Source organism: Polypterus senegalus, chromosome 6, assembly GCF_016835505.1.
Source record: "Polypterus senegalus isolate Bchr_013 chromosome 6, ASM1683550v1, whole genome shotgun sequence".
Classification (NCBI taxonomy): Eukaryota; Metazoa; Chordata; class Cladistia; order Polypteriformes; family Polypteridae; genus Polypterus; species Polypterus senegalus.
In genome coordinates this window covers 106,580,393-106,599,043 of record NC_053159.1, presented here as the reverse complement: position 1 = coordinate 106,599,043, position 18,651 = coordinate 106,580,393, and the positions used below count along the sequence as shown (strand labels likewise).

Genomic DNA, 18,651 nt, shown 5'->3' with positions numbered 1-18,651 from the left:
CCTCTTTGATTCAGAAACCAGAGGAAGCTTGATCATGCCTTTTTAATTTCTCTTCATAAAGGGGGATACACTCCATCACATCAGCTTGTGAAGCAATGGACACAGAGCAAAGTTACAGGCCTATATTTATAGATAATTGAATTTATGTAACAGTGCTAAACTAATGCTTATGCATCATCTGACATTTACTCTGATTGGCTCAAAAGACATAAGGTGTTTACAGCAGAAAGTTTAGTCAGTTTACATTCCCAAAACAAGTCTCCTTCCAGTACATTTTTTAGGTTCAGTTCTTACCCTTCTTTTATGAATTTTTGATGTACCTCACAACTGTCAGGTCTTACTGGGTACATGACATCAGCAAGTTTTTTAAACCACCACCTAGAACTTTTTATCCCCTTGCTCACACAATCTGGCTTGCTTAACCATTCATACTACTTTTAAGATAAATGCTACATACCATCCATCCATTTTCCAACCCGCTGAATCCGAACACAGGGTCACGGGGGTCTGCTGGAGCCAATCCCAGCCAACACAGGGCACACGGCAGGAACCAATCCCAGGCAGGGTGCCAACCCACCACAGGACACACACAAACACACCCAGCACACACTAGGGCCAATTTATAATCGCCAATCCACCTAACCTGCATGTCGTTGGACTGTGGGAGGAAACTGGAGCGCCCAGAGGAAACCCACGCAGACACGGGGAGAACATGCAACATACCACTGCGCCACTGTGCCGCCCTATGCTACATACCATATATACTTGAATTTAAGCCGAGTTTTTCAGCACCCAAAATGTGCTGAAAAACGTCACCCTCGGCTTATATTCAAGTCAGGTCCTGCTGCCCCGACAGAAAGCTGGAGTGTACAGTACTGTACCTGGTTTGGTCTGCGGATGGTAGAAGAACTACTGCGGGCTCTGTGTGGTGCTGTGCCGCCTCTGTGAGACTCATTCCGGGCTGTGTGCTCAATTAATGAGCTGATGCCTCAATTAATGTACGGTAATTTTATTGGTAATTATTTTGATTATTGAAACTTAGCAGTAGCTGCTGCATTTCTCACCCTAGGTTTATACTCGAGTCAATATGTTTTTCCAGTTTTTGCAGGTATAAAATTAGGTACCTCAGCTTATATTCGGGTCGGCTTATACTTAATATGGACAGTGACTACATTCTGCCTAAATAACTGTGTGACCCCTCAGATAACTATATTATACTCTCACACTGTCCACCCCACCTTTGGCTCCACATGGGCTTCAATCAGCACTGTATTCTACACATTGTGACTGTAGGGGGCTCTCTCGCTCCCTTGAACCCTCAGGTACCACGCCAAACACCAGGTAAAAGTGCAATAATTCCTCTTTTTATTATAATAATTATGTGCACCAAGCACCCTCCACTCCACACTACTCATAAATAACCAATACAATAATAATCAATCCTCCAACTCCCAGACACTTAGCCACCCTTCCTCCCAGCTCAGCTCAACGCTCTGGTGTTTCACTGTCCTTTTTATAGTCCTTGACCCGGAAGCGTTTCACCCTCTCTCTCCATGTGACCTGGAACACTTCCGGGTCAGATAAAAATCCTTCTTTTCTTCACCCAGGAAGCACATCGTTCCCTTTGTCCACGTGACTCTGACGTACTTCCTGGGCGTAAGGCACATAGTCTCTGTGCCTCCCTGCAGCGTCCTCTAGCGGGCCACAAGGTATCCAACAGGGCTGAGAATAAAAACTACATTGTCCAGTATTCCCTGCTGGCATTTGGGGCATCTCCATGTTGCAGGGAGGACTCCACCTGGCAGCTTGGGGGTATTGGCCGGGATAAGCTGCCGGCCATATCCCACAACATGTTAGTTGCAAATGTATTTGATTTATATTTACAAGTGTGCAACTTTATGGTTTTATGTGTGCAGAAATGTATATGTTCGTGTATGGTTAACTAGCAACCCTAAATGATCTCAGTGTGAGAAAATGTTGGCGTGGGTTATCAGTTGCAATAAGGTTTGAGTCGAGCTTTGAAGAGAATGCTTCAGGGATACATCCTTTTAACCCTGATGAGGAAAATAGATGCAAGGATGTGTAGTATTATCTTTGACTCTAGCATGTCATTTAAAGCGCATATTACAAAGTCGTCCAAAACCTGTTTTTTCCATCTTAAAAATATTAGGAAATTAAGGCGCTTTCTAAATAAACAGGATTGTGAGAAATTAATTCATGCATTTATCTCTAGTAGGATTGACTACTGCAATGCGGTGTTCACTGGCTGTTCAAACTGTTCTCTATACAGCCTCCAGTTAATCCAAAATGCCGCTGCAAGAATTATTACAAGAACAAGAAAATATGAACACATAACCCCAGTTCTTAAATCTTTACACTGGCTCCCAGTTAAATTTAGGGCAGATTTCAAAATCCTCCTTTTAACATATAAAGCATTAAACGGCCAAGGTCCGGCTTACTTGTCTGAACTTATCATGACTTACAAACCTGAGCGCACATTAAGATCTCAAGATGCCGGTCTGCTTAGGATTCAAGGATTAATAAAATAACAGTGGGAGGTCGAGCTTTTAGTTACAGGGCCCCTAAACTGTGGAATGGTCTTCCTGCTTCCATAAGAGATGCCCCCTCGGTCTCAGCCTTTAAATCCCGGCTGAAGACTCACTACTTCAGTTTAGCATATCCTGACTAGAGCTGCTGATTAACTGTACATACTGCATCTCTGTTGTTAGTCATTAGCACTATAACATAAGTAACATGATAATTATATTTGAATACTAACCCTCACCTATTCTGTTTCTTTTCTCGGTACCCAAATGTGGCCATTGGTGCCACGGCCCACCTGCCAAGTTGTTTGCCTGCCTATGGTAAAGTCATCCCTGATGGAGGATCACAGGAATCATGGGAAAGAGAGGTCCTTTCATGAGCAATGTTTCAGCCGTGGCATGGCCAAATGGAGATGCAGCTAGATGGATGAGGTCTCCAGGACTCTAAAAATATCGAAACCTAATTATGTCATATCATCTACTGTTAAACCGTAATTCTAAAATTTTTATTATGCTGTCTTAAGGAATTGTTCTGTTGTGTATATTGTATTGTATTGACCCCCTACTTTTGACACCTACTGCACGCCCAACCTACCTGGAAAGGGGTCTCTCTTTGAACTGCCTTTCCCGAGGTTTCTTCCATTTTTCCTACAAGGTTTTTATTGGGAGTTTTTCCTTGTCTTCTCAGAGAGTCAAGGCTGGGGGGCTGTCAAAAGGCAGGGCCTGTTAAAGCCCATTACGGCACTTCCTGTGTGATTTTGGGCTATACAAAAATAAACTGTATTGTATTGTATTGTATTGTAGTATTATAATCTAATATGCACAGACTACAGGGATTGCAAAGCTACAAATAAATGGAATACTCGAGGTCCAAAATTTGTTCAATTTTACCTTTGTGTCATTAATCATAGTTCTTTAGCCTGCAGTTCTGGCCAGTTTTTGCACTAAAGCTGCCATAAAAATAACTTGAATGAACAGGGGGTTTTCTCATCTCTCAACAATACATATCACCATCTGAAGTTTTAATGGTACTTTTGAGGAACTCCAGCTGAGCATGTGCTTCCTATTAGAAATGGCAGGCCACTTTAATAAAGGGCTTGTGAGGCAAGCTAGACAGACTGGTGCTTGTGAACTCCAAATGTTTCTCTGCGGCTCATACTCCACATGTATTGTCAGATGAGGTGCAAATGTGAAGGTTTTATTATTGGGTGGAGAATCAATGAGAAGAGTTGTGATGCTGCACCACAATACCCGCCGGATTTCAAAACTACCTTTTCCTAATGGAAGATAAATACAACGCTAATACTCTTTAAATTACCTTGATCCCCAGGATTCGCTTGCTTGGCTCCCTTAAGGACCATCAGAGCCGCTTCTAATAAGCTTCATTCTTTTTGATATGTGCCTTGGGTAACTGTTGTTTTTATAGATTTAGTCCAGCACTCGACTCATTAATTAGATTTTTAATCAAAACAGCATTTTGTTGCTTGGTTCAACGTCTCTGCTCCCTGGGCTTCATTAAATTGGATTTCTAGCATTATGCGACAGGCCCTCCGCCTTGCTTTTTTCTTTCAGTTTTAAAAGGACAAGAGAGATCCATTGGAATCTCAGAGCTCTTTTCACACGCTCAGAGTGGAAGGTCCAAAGTTAAATGGGAATGTAAGAGGAAGACATCGATTTTCATCTTTACAGGCACCAGAGCATGTAACATATATAGATGAAGAGTGCAGGTATGCACACAATGAGTATATGAAAGCTTTCTATATACACGGCTGAGTATAGCTGGAATATCTTAAGAATGCCAGCAGCACTTAATTTGTGTAAGCAGTGATGTGATTGGCATCATGCAGGGGTGTGTATGCATGATTAATGAAGTGGAATCTTTGACCACTTCTAAAAAGCAGCTACATTAAATATTTGGGCAATTTAGCTATTAGCTAACCAAACAAGCTTAATGTTCTGAATAATTTCCTCTTTTTTTTAAATTAACCATTATGTGTAGAATATATGTTTCTGTGTTTAGAACATGTGTTGGGTGGCCTGATGGAAAAGGGGGTGCCATGGCATGCAACAGAAACAAGGCCCAGTGATTCACAGAGAGAAATAAAAACACCAACACAGGCAGTTATGTTGTTATATTAAGGAAGAAAGAGTGGTACCTGGCACGGGACCCCATATATACTCTACAGTAGGTGACCTGGAATGGCAGTAAGAAGGAATGCAAACTGCAAGGAGCTGGGTAATATACTATATTTCCCTAAAGTAAGAAGCTGGAGAGTGGACAGGAAGTTGAAACACATCCTGGCAGCTCTTTGCCCTAGTTTGAAAGTACTGAAACCCTAAAGCCTTTTTAAAAGTAAAGAATAGCAGGCAGACAGTGTTAAAATGTAGCATAAGATCCCTAAATAGATGGAGTAGTTCCATGTTGGTCTTTAAGATGTGGCAGCACAAAATCTTAAGATGTCTGGCCTCTTAAGGGCTGTGGACAAGTCAAGGATGCAGAGCTCTCAGCACCTTAAACGTTACAGATTCACGTATCATTTTAGAAGTTATTCTGGGTTTAGCCAAAAGCGACAACAGGGGGGATTTAAGGCCTTCTAAGGCCAGTGGTTGGGAGTTAAATATCTGGGGTGTACGATGGCACAATACCTTGCTGGTAGGGGTTGGGGAAGACACAAAAAGAGAGATAGAGAATGAGAGAGTGATAGAGATGACAGAAGCAAATGCTTTGCGGTACTTGAGCAGAGTCTTAATACACGATAGCCAGGGGGTAACAGGCCTGCTCAAGTAAGCCCAAAGTGGCAGCAGAGTGATTTTTTTCTGTTTATTTTGTATTGTTTGATTTCCTTGTGTTAATTCCACTTTGTTTGCTTTAGTTTTTTTTAATAGTTTCCAACAAGACCAACAGAACTCTGATTCTGCCAATTCTCCTCTATGGATCCGAGACGTGGACACTGCTCAAGCAAGATCTCTACAAACTTGAGGTCTTCCAAATGCGATGCCTGCGACAAATCCTACAAATCTCACTCCGAGACCGCATACGAAATGAGAAAATCCGTCGCCGGTGTGATCAACAGCCAACAATCGAGGAGCAAATCCAACAACGACGACTACAGTGGTTTGGCCACGTCTGCAGAATGGAAGGCAGCCGGTTACCACACAAACTCCTCTGGTGCGATCGACCCACCCAGTGGTGAATCCAAAGAACGGCACCAAAGAAAACGTGGCTCAAGCAGGTCGAAGACGACATCAGAAACCGTCGACTCAGCGAACAGCCGCCATTGATCGCCTTGCATGGAAACGCCTGCAAAATGAAATCCGACTACCATTGGCACCCACAGCAGCGTACGGGTTTGGGACCAGGTCTAGACCAAACGCCAGCTAGGGACCAAAGAAGAAGAAGAAGAAGAACTGGCAATACTTTGGTATTTTTGGTATTAATTACAGTTGCTAAGAGAGCTTTTCTTTTCGTATATGTTTATAATTTAGCATGCTGCACTAAACCCTCTTCTTCTCTATGCTGAAACTATGAGAAATAACCTCCTAGATTAAGCTCACAATAAAGCGTGTCTGCACATCAGAAATGACACTCTGTATCTATCTTAGGTCTTTTGTTCTCCTTCCACTTTTCGTTTCCACAACCCTGTTTCCACCTGTCCTGGTGAGACATCCCTGAACAGAGGGTGCGCATTACCATTCTAAGTGTGCTATGTTAATAGCAGTGCATGGAATGATGTGTCCAGGTCAGATGCCACAATAGGACAGCTTGTAATTGGCCGTCTGGGACACACTTCTGTATGTCAGTTTCCAATTAGAGAGCATGGAGCCCCTGAGGATTGGCAGCATCAATTTCGTACAAAGATTTTCTTCCAAGGAGACCATGTGCAGGCACATGCGGCGAAAATCAATAAGTCTGTGGATGCCGTGGCGCAGATGTTGATGATGACACTTTCAGAGACATGGACAGATGTGTCTGCAGCGGGCCAACTCTGACGTACTGCCCTGCGGTCTGAAACCTGGACTTGCTCACCATCTGCTTTTCTTTATGCTTTAGCATCTTTCTACCTCTTTGTTACTGTGCAGTATAGTGGATGCAGCTGATCAAAACTGCCTAAGACCTGTAGTATTCCATTTATTATCAGCTCATCAAATATTAGCTAGTGAAAAACATTCAAATAAAACATTCAGTGCTGAACTGTGAAGCATATTCAAGTGAATGATTACGGTTGTTTAATTCAAAATGCGCTGAAGGTGGATAAGGTGCCCATTAATGCTGGAGTGCCAATAAAGTGGGAGGGAATGAGTGCTGTCAGTAACTGTGGGTTCTTTGGCTAAGGTAAACTGGAAACATACAGACTTTTGTTTTGAGCCCGTAAAATAGGTGAGGAATTTTCAAGAAAGATATACCAGTACTAGTGTTTTATTTATTTAAATATTGCAAGGAACTGAATAAGTGCCTTTACTGGTTTAGACTCAGGCACTGCAACAACTTTTAGTACCTTCATTTGAACAGAACAAGGCAAATCATAACAGTTTTGCATCTTGAAAAGATGGTCTTGTGGACAATCAGTGCTACTCAAGTGAGATGGGTTTCCTAGTTTCGTCATGTGAGAATTGTCAAGTATCCTGTTTTTATGCATTGGGGTCTCAATATGTCATTTGGAGTAATGCATATCTGCTACTGTTTAGCATGTGGTTCACATTCTGGTAATACTGTTTGTCATTATGTGATGTATATCCTTCAGCAAAAAGGAAAAATTGGAGTCTTTCTTCCTATTTACAAGAACTTGGAGATGTGATATAGCACATAAGGGACACTCAGCCTGCCATATGGATACACCTTAATCATAACCCATTTTCACACTTGGCCTAATAACACAAGTGGAAAAATGTTCAGTTCAGGTTTATCTCACTTATGTTTGGTTAGAGGTTAATATGGACAGGTAACAACAAGTGCAGGCTTGGAACACCTCATATGCTTTAATTTTGTGTTGTTTATGCTTTAACTTCCAACTTAATTATACAGGATCAATAAAAATATGTCTGGGAAATAAAATTGTTTAACCACTTTAAGTAGAGAACAACCTCAATTCTTCCTTTTACAAAGGATCTCAAAATTAAATTCCTACATTAATAGCTTTCAACTTGACCACTCATTGTGGCTTCATAAGCAGTGGTGTTGCTAGACCATTAGCCCAAGTGCTTACACTCACTAGAGCAGCTTCCATAGAGAGTAAGGGAGTGGTAAGTTGACTGCTGCCCCTCCTGCAGCTTTAAGTGGTTGGAAAGGTGCCCAGCTGGCAAGGTTTATCTAGGGACAAGGGTACTTACTGGCAAGGTGACAGAGCACTGTCCTGGATGAAACCAATGTAAGGGAAAGTAAAACAAACTGGCAGGAGTAGGAGAACTAGACATACTGGTGTGGGGCGTCAGGAGTCACGAGAGGCTAATATGCACTAGGCTAGTTGCTCTAGAAGGACAATAGGGAGGTGTCCTTGGGAAAGTAACAGTTGTCGGAGATGGCTGGGGGGGGGACCCGGCCGGGACGCCCAGAAGGACTGGAGGAGGGCTTACACCTTCCCCGAACCATATGGGGGCGACCCGCCCTGGTACCTTTGGGGGCCACAGGTACACAGCTTTGAAGCTCAACCCTGTAGGGGCCCGTGGTCACTGCCAGGGGGCACCCCTATGCATTTGGAGCACTGGACCTCAGCACTTCTGGGTGGGAGGAAGAGGAGCAGGGAGTGCTTCCAGGGATGCAGCTGGCACTTCCGCCACACTGGGGCGTATCGGTGGAAGATTGCCAGGACACACCTGGAGCACATCAAGGGAAGCATAAAAGGGGCCGCCTCCCTTCATACAATGACTAGAGTCAGGTGGAAGAGGACAAGGGCTCTGGAGGAGGCAAGGAGGCAGCCTGAAGAAAGGAAGAAGGCATAGTGTGTTGTGGCCAGGACCTTTGGGGACTTTGGGGTTGTGTGCTGCACTGTACATAAATAATGGGCCAGCCTCCACAAAGTCTTGACACAAACACACTGTACGCTTAGACCTCTATAGTACTGATAACTGAAAAACTGCCTGAACCTCTGTATGGAAAAGGAGTGCAGCTAGAGAGGGTCAGAAAGAGGCTGAACGCTATATCGGGTTGATTTCCAGTGGAAAATGTGGCTTTTCTGAGAATTTTAGGACTGGATATTTTTTGCAGTTTCAGATTCAGTCCAAAATTTCAAAATATCGTTGGACGAGTCTGGTAAGAAACAAAATAATAATACCATAACAAAATTTTTTGTAACACATTGTTTTCATTTTTTTCTCTCTTCTCTCTGACTCCACGGCAGCTACATTTTGGTAGACCTTGAAAGCTAGATTCTAAAAGCACCTATGGGGTGGAGAGGAAATAATGCTTTTCACTCTGCTTTCCAGTGGGAAATCCACATTCCAATTTGACCCTCCTAACATTATTATAAAAACATATTATCTGATGTTGCAGATGTAAAATTATCTGCTAGGAAATATCAAATAATTGGTTAGCTCACAAACATGAGGACACACACATTGGTGTCATTACTGATTGGAGATTAAAATGTGTTGCAGAAAAGTTTATGATATCCACAAAATAGATACATATCTAATAAAATATGGCTCAGCATATAAAACATATGTTCATAATACTTTTACTGTACCATCATGTTGTAATAATAATGTGTTTGGAATCCCGAAGAATTATTTGTGTTTTGTATTTGTATTGTAGTTCCAGTAAGAACAGTACGCTGCTATGCTAACAACAAGCCATGGATTATAAGTGACATCAAAGGCCTTTTGAACCAGAAGAAAAGGGCTTTTAAAGGTGGTGATCAGCATGAGCTCAAACGTGCAGAAGGAACTCCGAGTCCAGCTCAGGGCGGCGAAAGAGCAGTACAGGAGAAAGCTGGAGCAGAAGTTGCAGAACAACAGCATGAAGGAAGTGTGGGATGGGATGAAGATCATCACTGGCTGTAGCTTGAAGCGGGGTGCCACCATCGAGACAGACGTGGAGAGAGCAAACCAAATGAACAACTTCTTTAATAGGTTTGATCACCCTAACCCACTCTCACCTCGAAGTACTGCATCCTCCAACCATCCTTCTGTTGATACCAGCATAGGTGAGACATCCCCACCCACAATTACAGTAGCCCATGTGAGCAGAGAGCTGAGAAGACTTCGTGCCAGCAAACAGCGGGTCCAGATGGTGTATCGCCACGACTGCTGAAGGCCTGTGTGTTGGAACTGGGGAGTCCTCTACAGCGCATCTTCAACCTGAGCCTGGAACAGGGGAGAGTTCCAAGGCTTTGGAAAACATCTTGTATCACCCCAGTCCCAAAAGTATCACGTCCTAGTGAGCTGAATGACTTCCAGCCTGTTGCTCTGATGTCACATCTGATGAAGACCATGGAGCGGCTGCTGCTTCACCACCTGAGGCCACAGGTCCACCACGCCCTCGACCCTCTGCAGTTCGCATACCAGGACAAGGTGGGAGTGGAGGATGCCATCATCTATATGCTACACCGATCCCTCTCCCACTTGGACAGAGGCAGTGGTGCTGTAAGAATTATGTTTTGGACTTCTCTAGCCCTTTCAACACCATCCAACCTCTGCTCCTTAGAGACAAGCTGACTGAGATGGGAGTAGACTCACACCTGGTGGCATGGATTGTGGACTATCTTACAGACAGACCTCAATATGTGCGTCTTGGGAACTGCAGGTCTGACATTGTGGTCAGCAACACAGGGCGCCGCAGGGACTGCACTTTCTCCAGTCCTGTTCAATCTATATACATCAGACTTCCAATATGACTCGGAGTCCTGCCACGTGCAAAAGTTCGCTGATGACACTGCTATTGTGGGCTGCATCAGGTGTGGGCAGGAGGAGGAGTACAGAAAGTTAATCAAAGACTTTGTTAAATGGTGCGACTCAAACCACTTACACCTTAACACCAGCAAGACCAAGGAGCTGGTGGTGGATTTTAGGAGGCCCAGGCCCCTCATGGACCCTGTGATCATCAGAGGTGACTGTGTGCAGAGGGTGCAGACCTTTAAATATCTGGGAGTGCAGCTGGATGACAAATTGGACTGGACTGCCAATACTGATGCTCTATGTAAGAAAGGTCAGAGCCGACTATACTTTCTTAGAAGGTTGGCATCCTTCAACATCTGCAATAAGATGCTGCAGATGTTCTACCAGATGGTTGTGGCGAGTGCCCTCTACTATGCGGTGGTGTGCTGGGGAGGCAGCATAAAGATGAAAGAAGCCTCACGCCTGGACAAACTTGTTAAGAAGGCAGGCTCTATTGTAGGAGTAAAGTTGGACGGTTTAACATCTGTGGCAGAGCGATGGGCATTAAGCAAACTCCTGTCAATCATGAAGAATCCACTGCATCCACTGAACAGTGTCATTTCCAGGCGCAAGTCCAGACAGACTTTTGTCACTGTCTTGCTCCACTGATAGACTGAGGAGATCGTTCCTCCCCCACACTATGCGACTCTTCAATTCCACCCGGGAGTAAATGCTAACATTACTCAAAGTTATTGTCTGCTTTTACATGCATTTTTATTACTATTTAATTTAATATTGTTTTTTGTATCAGTATACTGCTGCTGGATTATGTGAATTTCCCCTTGAGATTAATAAAGTGTCTATCTATCTATCTATCTATCTATCTATCTATCTATCTATCTATCTATCTATCATCTTACACTTTCAGGATGATTATCTAGATTATTTATTTTTATTGTCCATCCATCCATCTATCCATCCTCTTCCGCTTATCCGAGATTGGGTCGCGGGGGCAACAGCTTGAGCAGAGATGCCCAGACTTCCCTCTCCCTGGCCACGTCTTCTAGCCCTTCCAGGGGAATCCCGAGGCGTTCCCAGGCCAGCAGGGAGACATAGTCCCTCCAGCATGTCCTGGGTCTTCCCCGGGGCCTCCTCCCAGATAGACGTGCCCAGAACACCTCACCAGGGAGGCGTCCAGGAGGCATCCTGATCAGATGCCCGAGCCACCTCATCTCACTCCTCTCGATTCGGAGGAGCAGCGGCTCTACTCTAAGTCCCTCTCGGATGACTGAGCTTCTCACCCTATCTTTAAGGGAAAGTCCAGAAACCCTGCAGAGGAAACTCATTTCAGCAGCTTGTATTCGCGATCTCGTTCTTTTGGTCACTACCCATAGCTCATGACCATAGGTGAGGGTAGGAACGTAGATCGACTGGTAAATTGAGAGCTTTGCCTTACGGCTCAGCTCCTTTTTCACCACGACAGACCGATACTGAGCCTGCATCACTGTGGACGCCACACCAATTTGCCTGTCAATCTGACGCTCCATTCTTCCCTCACTTGTGAACAAGACCCCGAGATACTTGAACTCCTACACTTGGTGCAGGATCTCGCTCTCAACCCTGAGAGGGCACTCCACCCTTTTCCGGCTGAGTACCATGGTCCTGGATTTGGAAGTGCTGATTCCCATCCCAGCCGATTCACACTCAGCTGCAAACCGAACCATTATTAAATTAATATCACATTTTGATGTAAGTCTTTTCTGCATGTAACACCATATTGTGGCTGTCTCTGCATGGCTGCAGCCTGGATGTTTATGGTTGCTATGCCAGTCAAGTAATCATGAGATACGTTGAGTCATTATTCCATTCCTATTAAAGATGGTGGTACCCTGTATTGAACTGGGAGTCCGAAAAGCACATAAGTCCCATACATACTTCCAAAATTGCCCACTAGTGAGGATTATCATCAAAACATTGACTAGGAACAAAAAGGGTCTTAAAGAATGTTAATCAAACAAAAGATTTATTTTTAACAAAAAATGCTCAGTAGCCCAAGAAGCTTCTTGGGGCACAAAAGAAATTACCGAAAGGTAAGGCAATCTAAGGCATACATAGTCCCAATACAGAACCCAAAACGAAGTACAGGTTCAAAAATTCAGTAACCACAAAAAAGTACAAAGCACAGCAAAACACAAGCAAACACTTCACTTCCTAGTGCATTCGAAATGAACTGCCAGGAACTTTCTGAGACAGATTTATAAGACAGGAGTAGTTCCTGGGGTGGTGATTAGCAGGTGGCCATGCCTCTTGGAGAACCACCCACAAAACATATGGGACATAACTAAGGCATTTCATAGTCATAATAATAATGGAAAATACAAATAATAAACACAAGCAATATTAGTATATAATTAAATGAATCAAAATTGCACAACACAACATGAAACAAAGATTGGAGCCCCAGCCAGAGGAGGAACCCTGGCTGACACATGACATATGCTAGTTTCATCATCTTACTTTTGGAATCATTCTTAAAGGAAAAAGCTTGCTCTTTGCAGATATGATTTTGTTAGGTCACTGTTCTAGCTTGGCTTTGACCTTTCCCTATGATTTTTTTGATTTGCAGTTTTTAGGATTTTCTCTTTTGGTTTTGACATTTGTGTCTCCGGTCTTTTCTAGTATTTTTGACTCTTTCCTATTCGTTTGTCAATGCATAAGCATGATTCTTTTTCTGTTACCAATTTACTTGTCCTGGTCAAATTAATCTCCTTTTAACTGTGTGACCAACTAGCGTTTTAAAGTGTGTTCTCAACATTTGGGTCTGTAATCACTCTAGTGCACTCCTTTAACAGGATGTTGGATAATCATGTGGTCAGTCAAAAGTAACACAGAATCTCACACTTAAAACCATCCTGTAATGTATTTCGTATTTATGACATAAAGAAAAAAAAGAGAAAAAAGAGAAAGAAAAGGATTAGTTTTTAAATAAAGGTAGGAAGAATGTGAATACTGTGGAAAAGAAGGAAAACATAGAGGGGGAGAAAGTGTCAAGAACAGATAAAGGAGCAAAGCACAGTGGAAGAACAAAGTATGGGGAAGGACTACAGCTCTTCAATTGGTGAAAATGGCTTACTAGTGGGGAAGAGCAAGTGGAGAAGAATAAAACACAGTGCTGGCAAAAAATGCAAGAAAACAGTGCATCAGCGTACATTGGGATCAAATACATTAACCCTAGATTTGACTTGTATTCCTCTGGGACATCCCACTTCTTATCAATGTTCAAAGCCATGCTGTTATAATGGTATACCAGTAAAAAACTGATAATTGTCATGTTACATTGTTTTATTGCTGACCCTGTGTGCCTACATATTCGAATTTTGGCTTGGCATAGCTAGATTTTATGAAGATGCCCAGAACTTCTACTCTGGGATTCCCATTGCTCAAGCTTGGAATAGAAAAGCACTGCCAGCAGAAAGAACCTATGACTCAACTGGGGGCTCAAAGCTCAGGTGCAATTTCTTTAATAATTTCACATTTTGCTTTGGCCTGGTGGATGATCGTATGGCAGTTATATCCACCGATGATTTGCAGTAGTGTGCACTTTGGACTGAAATTGCAGGTATGACTTTTAAGTCTGAGACTGGCACACCTTTGAAAATATCTAAGTGGCAGGACTTTGCTGAACGTCACAGCAGTCTCTGTCAACAGCTTTGTCTGGTCCCACTGTCATTTTGGAAAATGGCTCAACTGATTTTTATTTTCCACTTACAAAGACAAGCCAATGTTGTAAAAGAGAAGCAGGCACAAGGGTCTTTTGGTAGGACAAAATAAAACGGTGAAAGTTTGCACAAATTCTCTGTTGCAGGCACATTCTGACAGGCTGCTTTTAGCTTGTCCCTCCAGACCTGGGCAGGAAACAGAAATCCATCTGCCTGGCCCAGATGTGTCAGGAGGAGCCTGGCATGTGCTTAGCATTGATATGAAAAATGATCCAGTTTGCTTTGGCTGCCTGCAGAGAACGGCCATGAGCAATCGGGGAGTTTTGTATGCCAGTGAGCAGAAACCACAGTCCTCAAGGGACCCTCATTCTTCATCCTCATCAAATGTGCCAGAGACTTTAACCTTTTGTCATTCGTATTTACTCCTGAAATGGGGGTCTGCAAGTTCCCTGTGGAGCTGCTCAGCCAGGATGAAGAAAAAAAAAATGGATTCAACTTTTCAAGCATGGAAACTATTTGGACCCATTCTTCATAGACTGAGATACTGAAGCTACTGGGACTGGCTGTGGGGCCAAAGCAATGAAGAGGCTTATGTGGCAACCATTATTCTAAATGTTTTTGTGCCAAGCACACACTACATCCCACTGCCTTTTCAAAGAAAGCAAGTGTATTCCATAGGGTATCATGAGTCAAAAGAAAACAAACATCAAATCAAAAAATGACCAAACGCTGTTGCACTGCACATTCCTCCTTGTGCAAAGGTTCTGCCATAAAGAGGAACATACGACAGTGAGAGAAATGTATTTCAATCTAAACTATGGAAACCAAAACATCAAAAAATAAAATGAAAAATTTCTTCAAACCCAATTCAGTCTCTATTTTGCAGGTTTCTTACATTTTCCCTCACTCTGCCATGTCTTTACTTTTATGTTTGATTGGTCAGGATCTCTTTTGTTGCTCCCCTCAAACTGTATTCCCAAACTGTTTTTGTTTTAATTACAAGATCACATCTTGTTTTTCCAGGTTTCGTTTTGCCGATGTGCTCGCCTCGCTGGTGTATTAGCGGCTAAGCGAGTTTATCTTTCATCGGTGGTTTCACTTTGGCGACGGAGTTGCTTTCTTTCAGCTTCATGCTGTGGCCTCGTACTTCTTTTTTCTTCCGATTCATTAACTTGGGGCCATCTTGTCGGCTCTTTGCGCTTCATGCTGTAGCCTCGCACTTCCGGGCTAGACAGACAGACACACACACTTCCACGTGTAGATGCTTATATCTTCTTATATAATACGCTACCATGGCTGTCCATTTGTCTTTCTGGGATTTTAAATCACTTGTAGCTCGCAAACTGTTTGACCTATTGGCCTGAAATTTGGTACACATATACTACGTGATGTGATGATTGACCTCCAAGGATATTCCTCTTTATATTTTTATTTTATTTTATTGTAGAATCAACTCCCGGCAGCAACCAGCAGGGCGGCTGTGTGGCGCATGCGTACGGGTGCCGTATTCATCCCTGCCACCTTCGCAGTCACTTCCCCTACTTCTCCATCCATCCATCCATCCATCCTCTTCCACTTATCCAAGGTCGGGTCGCGGGGGCAGCAGCTTAAGCAGAGAGGCCCAGACTTCCCTCTCCCGCCACTTCTTCCAGCTCTTCCGGGAGAATCCCAAGCTGTTCCCAGGCCAGCCGGGAGACATAGTCCCTCCAGCGTGTCCTGGGTCTTCCCCGGGGCCTCCTCCCGGTTGGACGTGCCCGGAACACCTCACCAGGGAGGCGTCCAGGAGACATCCTGATCAGATGCCTGAGCCACCTCAGCTGACTCCTCTCGATGCGGAGGAGCAGCGGCTCTACTCTGAGCCCCTCCCGGATGACTGAGCTTCTCACCCTATCTTTAAGGGAAAGCCCAGACACCCTGCGGAGGAAACTCATTTCAGCCGCTTGTATTCGCGATCTCGTTCTTTCGGTCACTACCCATAGCTCATGACCATAGGTGAGGGTAGGAGTGTAGATCGACTGGTAAATTGAGAGCTTTGCCTTACGGCTCAGCTAGGTATCCCCTACTTCTTCATATTTTAAATCATTCTTTAGGCAGATTGAAGACTTAAGTGAAAGATTTAAGGAAAACGTACTAAGTAATTGCAACACAAACACTGACTTCATCAACAGCAAGCGCATCAACCTCTGAGCAAACGAATGGTAAACATACAGAGAAAGAGTATGAAAACCCTGACTGCTCAAGTCAAGTGTAACGTGCAGTTCGCCATTACTGGTAAACTTATATAGGAAAATTTTTCAGATTTTTGTGACTGGTGTTGTTTTGAACCATACCTCTATCTCCCAACTATTATGTGCTGCATGCAGAAGCCCATGCCCATCTTAGTACTGTACAGTGATGCGTTGCATGTTAATAAATGCATGCAAGTAAGAATCCCACTGTACTCGATTCCTTAATAAATTAACACATCGTTTAACTATTGCTGTATCTCTGAGCTTTTAAGCCGTATTGAAAAGTTTTCATGTTCTGCCATATAGTAGTTTTGGATCCTGTTTTGTGAACATTGGGAGGAACGTGGGAGGAAACACCTACATGCTAAAGATGCACAAATTCCACATAGACAATAACTGGGCATTAGATTCAAGCCCAGGAGACTAAATCTGATTCAGCAGTGTTAACAATGCCACAAAATTTTTACAAAATTAGAAAAAAATAAGAATTTTCTAGAGGCATGGAAATATGCTTTTGAGTCTGCCAAGGGTTTCCAGCGTCACACAAGAAAAAAAATGAATAGACACGTAATAGAAAACACCGTAATTCTTCATACTTGGCCAAGAAATGGAAAATATGGTGGAGGACTTAATGTAGAATCCACAAGAGTTTGCTTCTCTCACCAGACTCTATGTATGAGACACCAGTGCCTACCTAGCCCATCAGTTTGCAACGAAAACACAGAAAAACATCATAGGACAAAAACTAAAGGCAAGCAATTGTGCTCAAACAACTCCATTTAAAATGGAAACAACACAAAAATTGGAACTTACATGAAGTATTTTGTGATTAAGTAGAATTTCAGAGATACAAATATATGTGAACCCAAGTCATACCCTTACATACATGATTGTAAATGTAACTTAGCAAAAGGTTATTAGCATGTAGTGACACACAGAATATTTTTGGCATCTCCACTTTTAAGGTTGATGCACCCCTGAAATTACATCTATTCATTCAACCTATTTTGAACCTGCTGTCTACATTATAGGGAGGCAGGAAATCAGAGCCCATGTCATCCTTTAATGGGATGCAAATTAGTTGCATGCCTGCTTCACCCACAGTGCACCAGTGTAGAGTAGGCAATTACCTGTGACAGTCTCTATTCAGACTTGGAAATGGCTGGGAAACTCCTTAAGGTCAGGATCAGGCTGCAAATTGATTCTATATCCCTGGGGCTGTGAAGGAGTAGTTCTAACCACTGTGACACTATTACTCCCAAAATGCATTGCCATTCTAAAATATTACCAGACAGGTTTCACATACAGAAGCTGCAGTCCCCTTCTCAAGTCTCTCTACTCCTCTCCATGCTACTTTCAAACAGGGAGAAGCATTAAGATTCGAGAGATCATTATTTACTTTAGCACACACTTACCTTGGTAGCGGAAGTGGTAGTATCCTGGGCTGGAGAGCTGGTAGCTCTGGAAGTGAATGGCAACCTGATTGCTAGAACTACGTAGCACCAACCCCTTCATCAGAATGGACTCGTTGGCAATGACATTCGGCTCCCGTACACCTACATCTTCTATGGTCAGCATTTCGCCCTCAGAAAGGCTGACATTCAGAACCTAAACAAAGAGAAGCTTTCATTAGAAGAATACAGTAAGCTTATTGTACCTGTACCTACCAGTTGAATCTCTTGTGGCACAAATGCCAAAAAGATTTGTCAGTCAGGCTGGGTCTTTGAGAAATACCCACCCATTCTTAAATGACAAACTAGCTGGCCAGCTGGCTTTCATTCTACATCCACGCTAATCATTTGCCCATCTGCTAATTCACCTTTATATTGGCTTACAAAATAAAACATACCAACATTGTGCCAATTTTGTATGCTTGTCACCCACAGCCAAATGCTGAATGCCAATTCAGCAAAACACTTTTGACATGCTGTTAAATTTGCATTTCCATAATTCCTGCCGCCACGCTTCACTTGATTTGTGATATTAATTCAGATGACAACAGCCATCATCCAGGGATTAGTTTACATCACTGCCTGTGTCTTCCACTCGAAAGAGACCCTTTCCCTCAACCCATCTCGTTCCCATATCTTTTTCTAAGGGCAGTTAAGTATAATTTAAGGAATGGGAGGATGATATAAGTGCCAACCAGGATTAGCTGGCATCCCGGCCAGAATGAGTAGGTGACCCTTACGTGAACGGGAGGACAAGATTTGTGGGGAAAACTCCTAAAATTGGAAAATTAATTCCCCCATTCACTAGAGGGCAGCATCGGCAGTCATGTGGAACCCAGTGAGGCATGATGGGAATTGTAGTGCTGAGAGTCAGTCCTGCTGGATCCCATGTGAGTCGCTA

At 43.3% G+C, this 18,651-nt stretch overlaps 1 protein-coding gene across 4 annotated transcripts in view; it reads right to left on the bottom strand.

Annotated features, from left to right (window-relative positions):
• sez6b (seizure related 6 homolog b) overlaps positions 1–18,651 on the bottom strand; it is a 618,004-nt gene that overhangs the window by 200,819 nt on the left and 398,534 nt on the right. For all 4 annotated transcript variants that reach the window (XM_039756704.1, XM_039756707.1, XM_039756705.1 and 1 more), the window contains exon 4: positions 17,715–17,907. In XM_039756704.1, the coding sequence (XP_039612638.1) occupies positions 17,715–17,907 (193 nt within the window). The remainder of the gene's footprint in view (positions 1–17,714; positions 17,908–18,651) is intronic.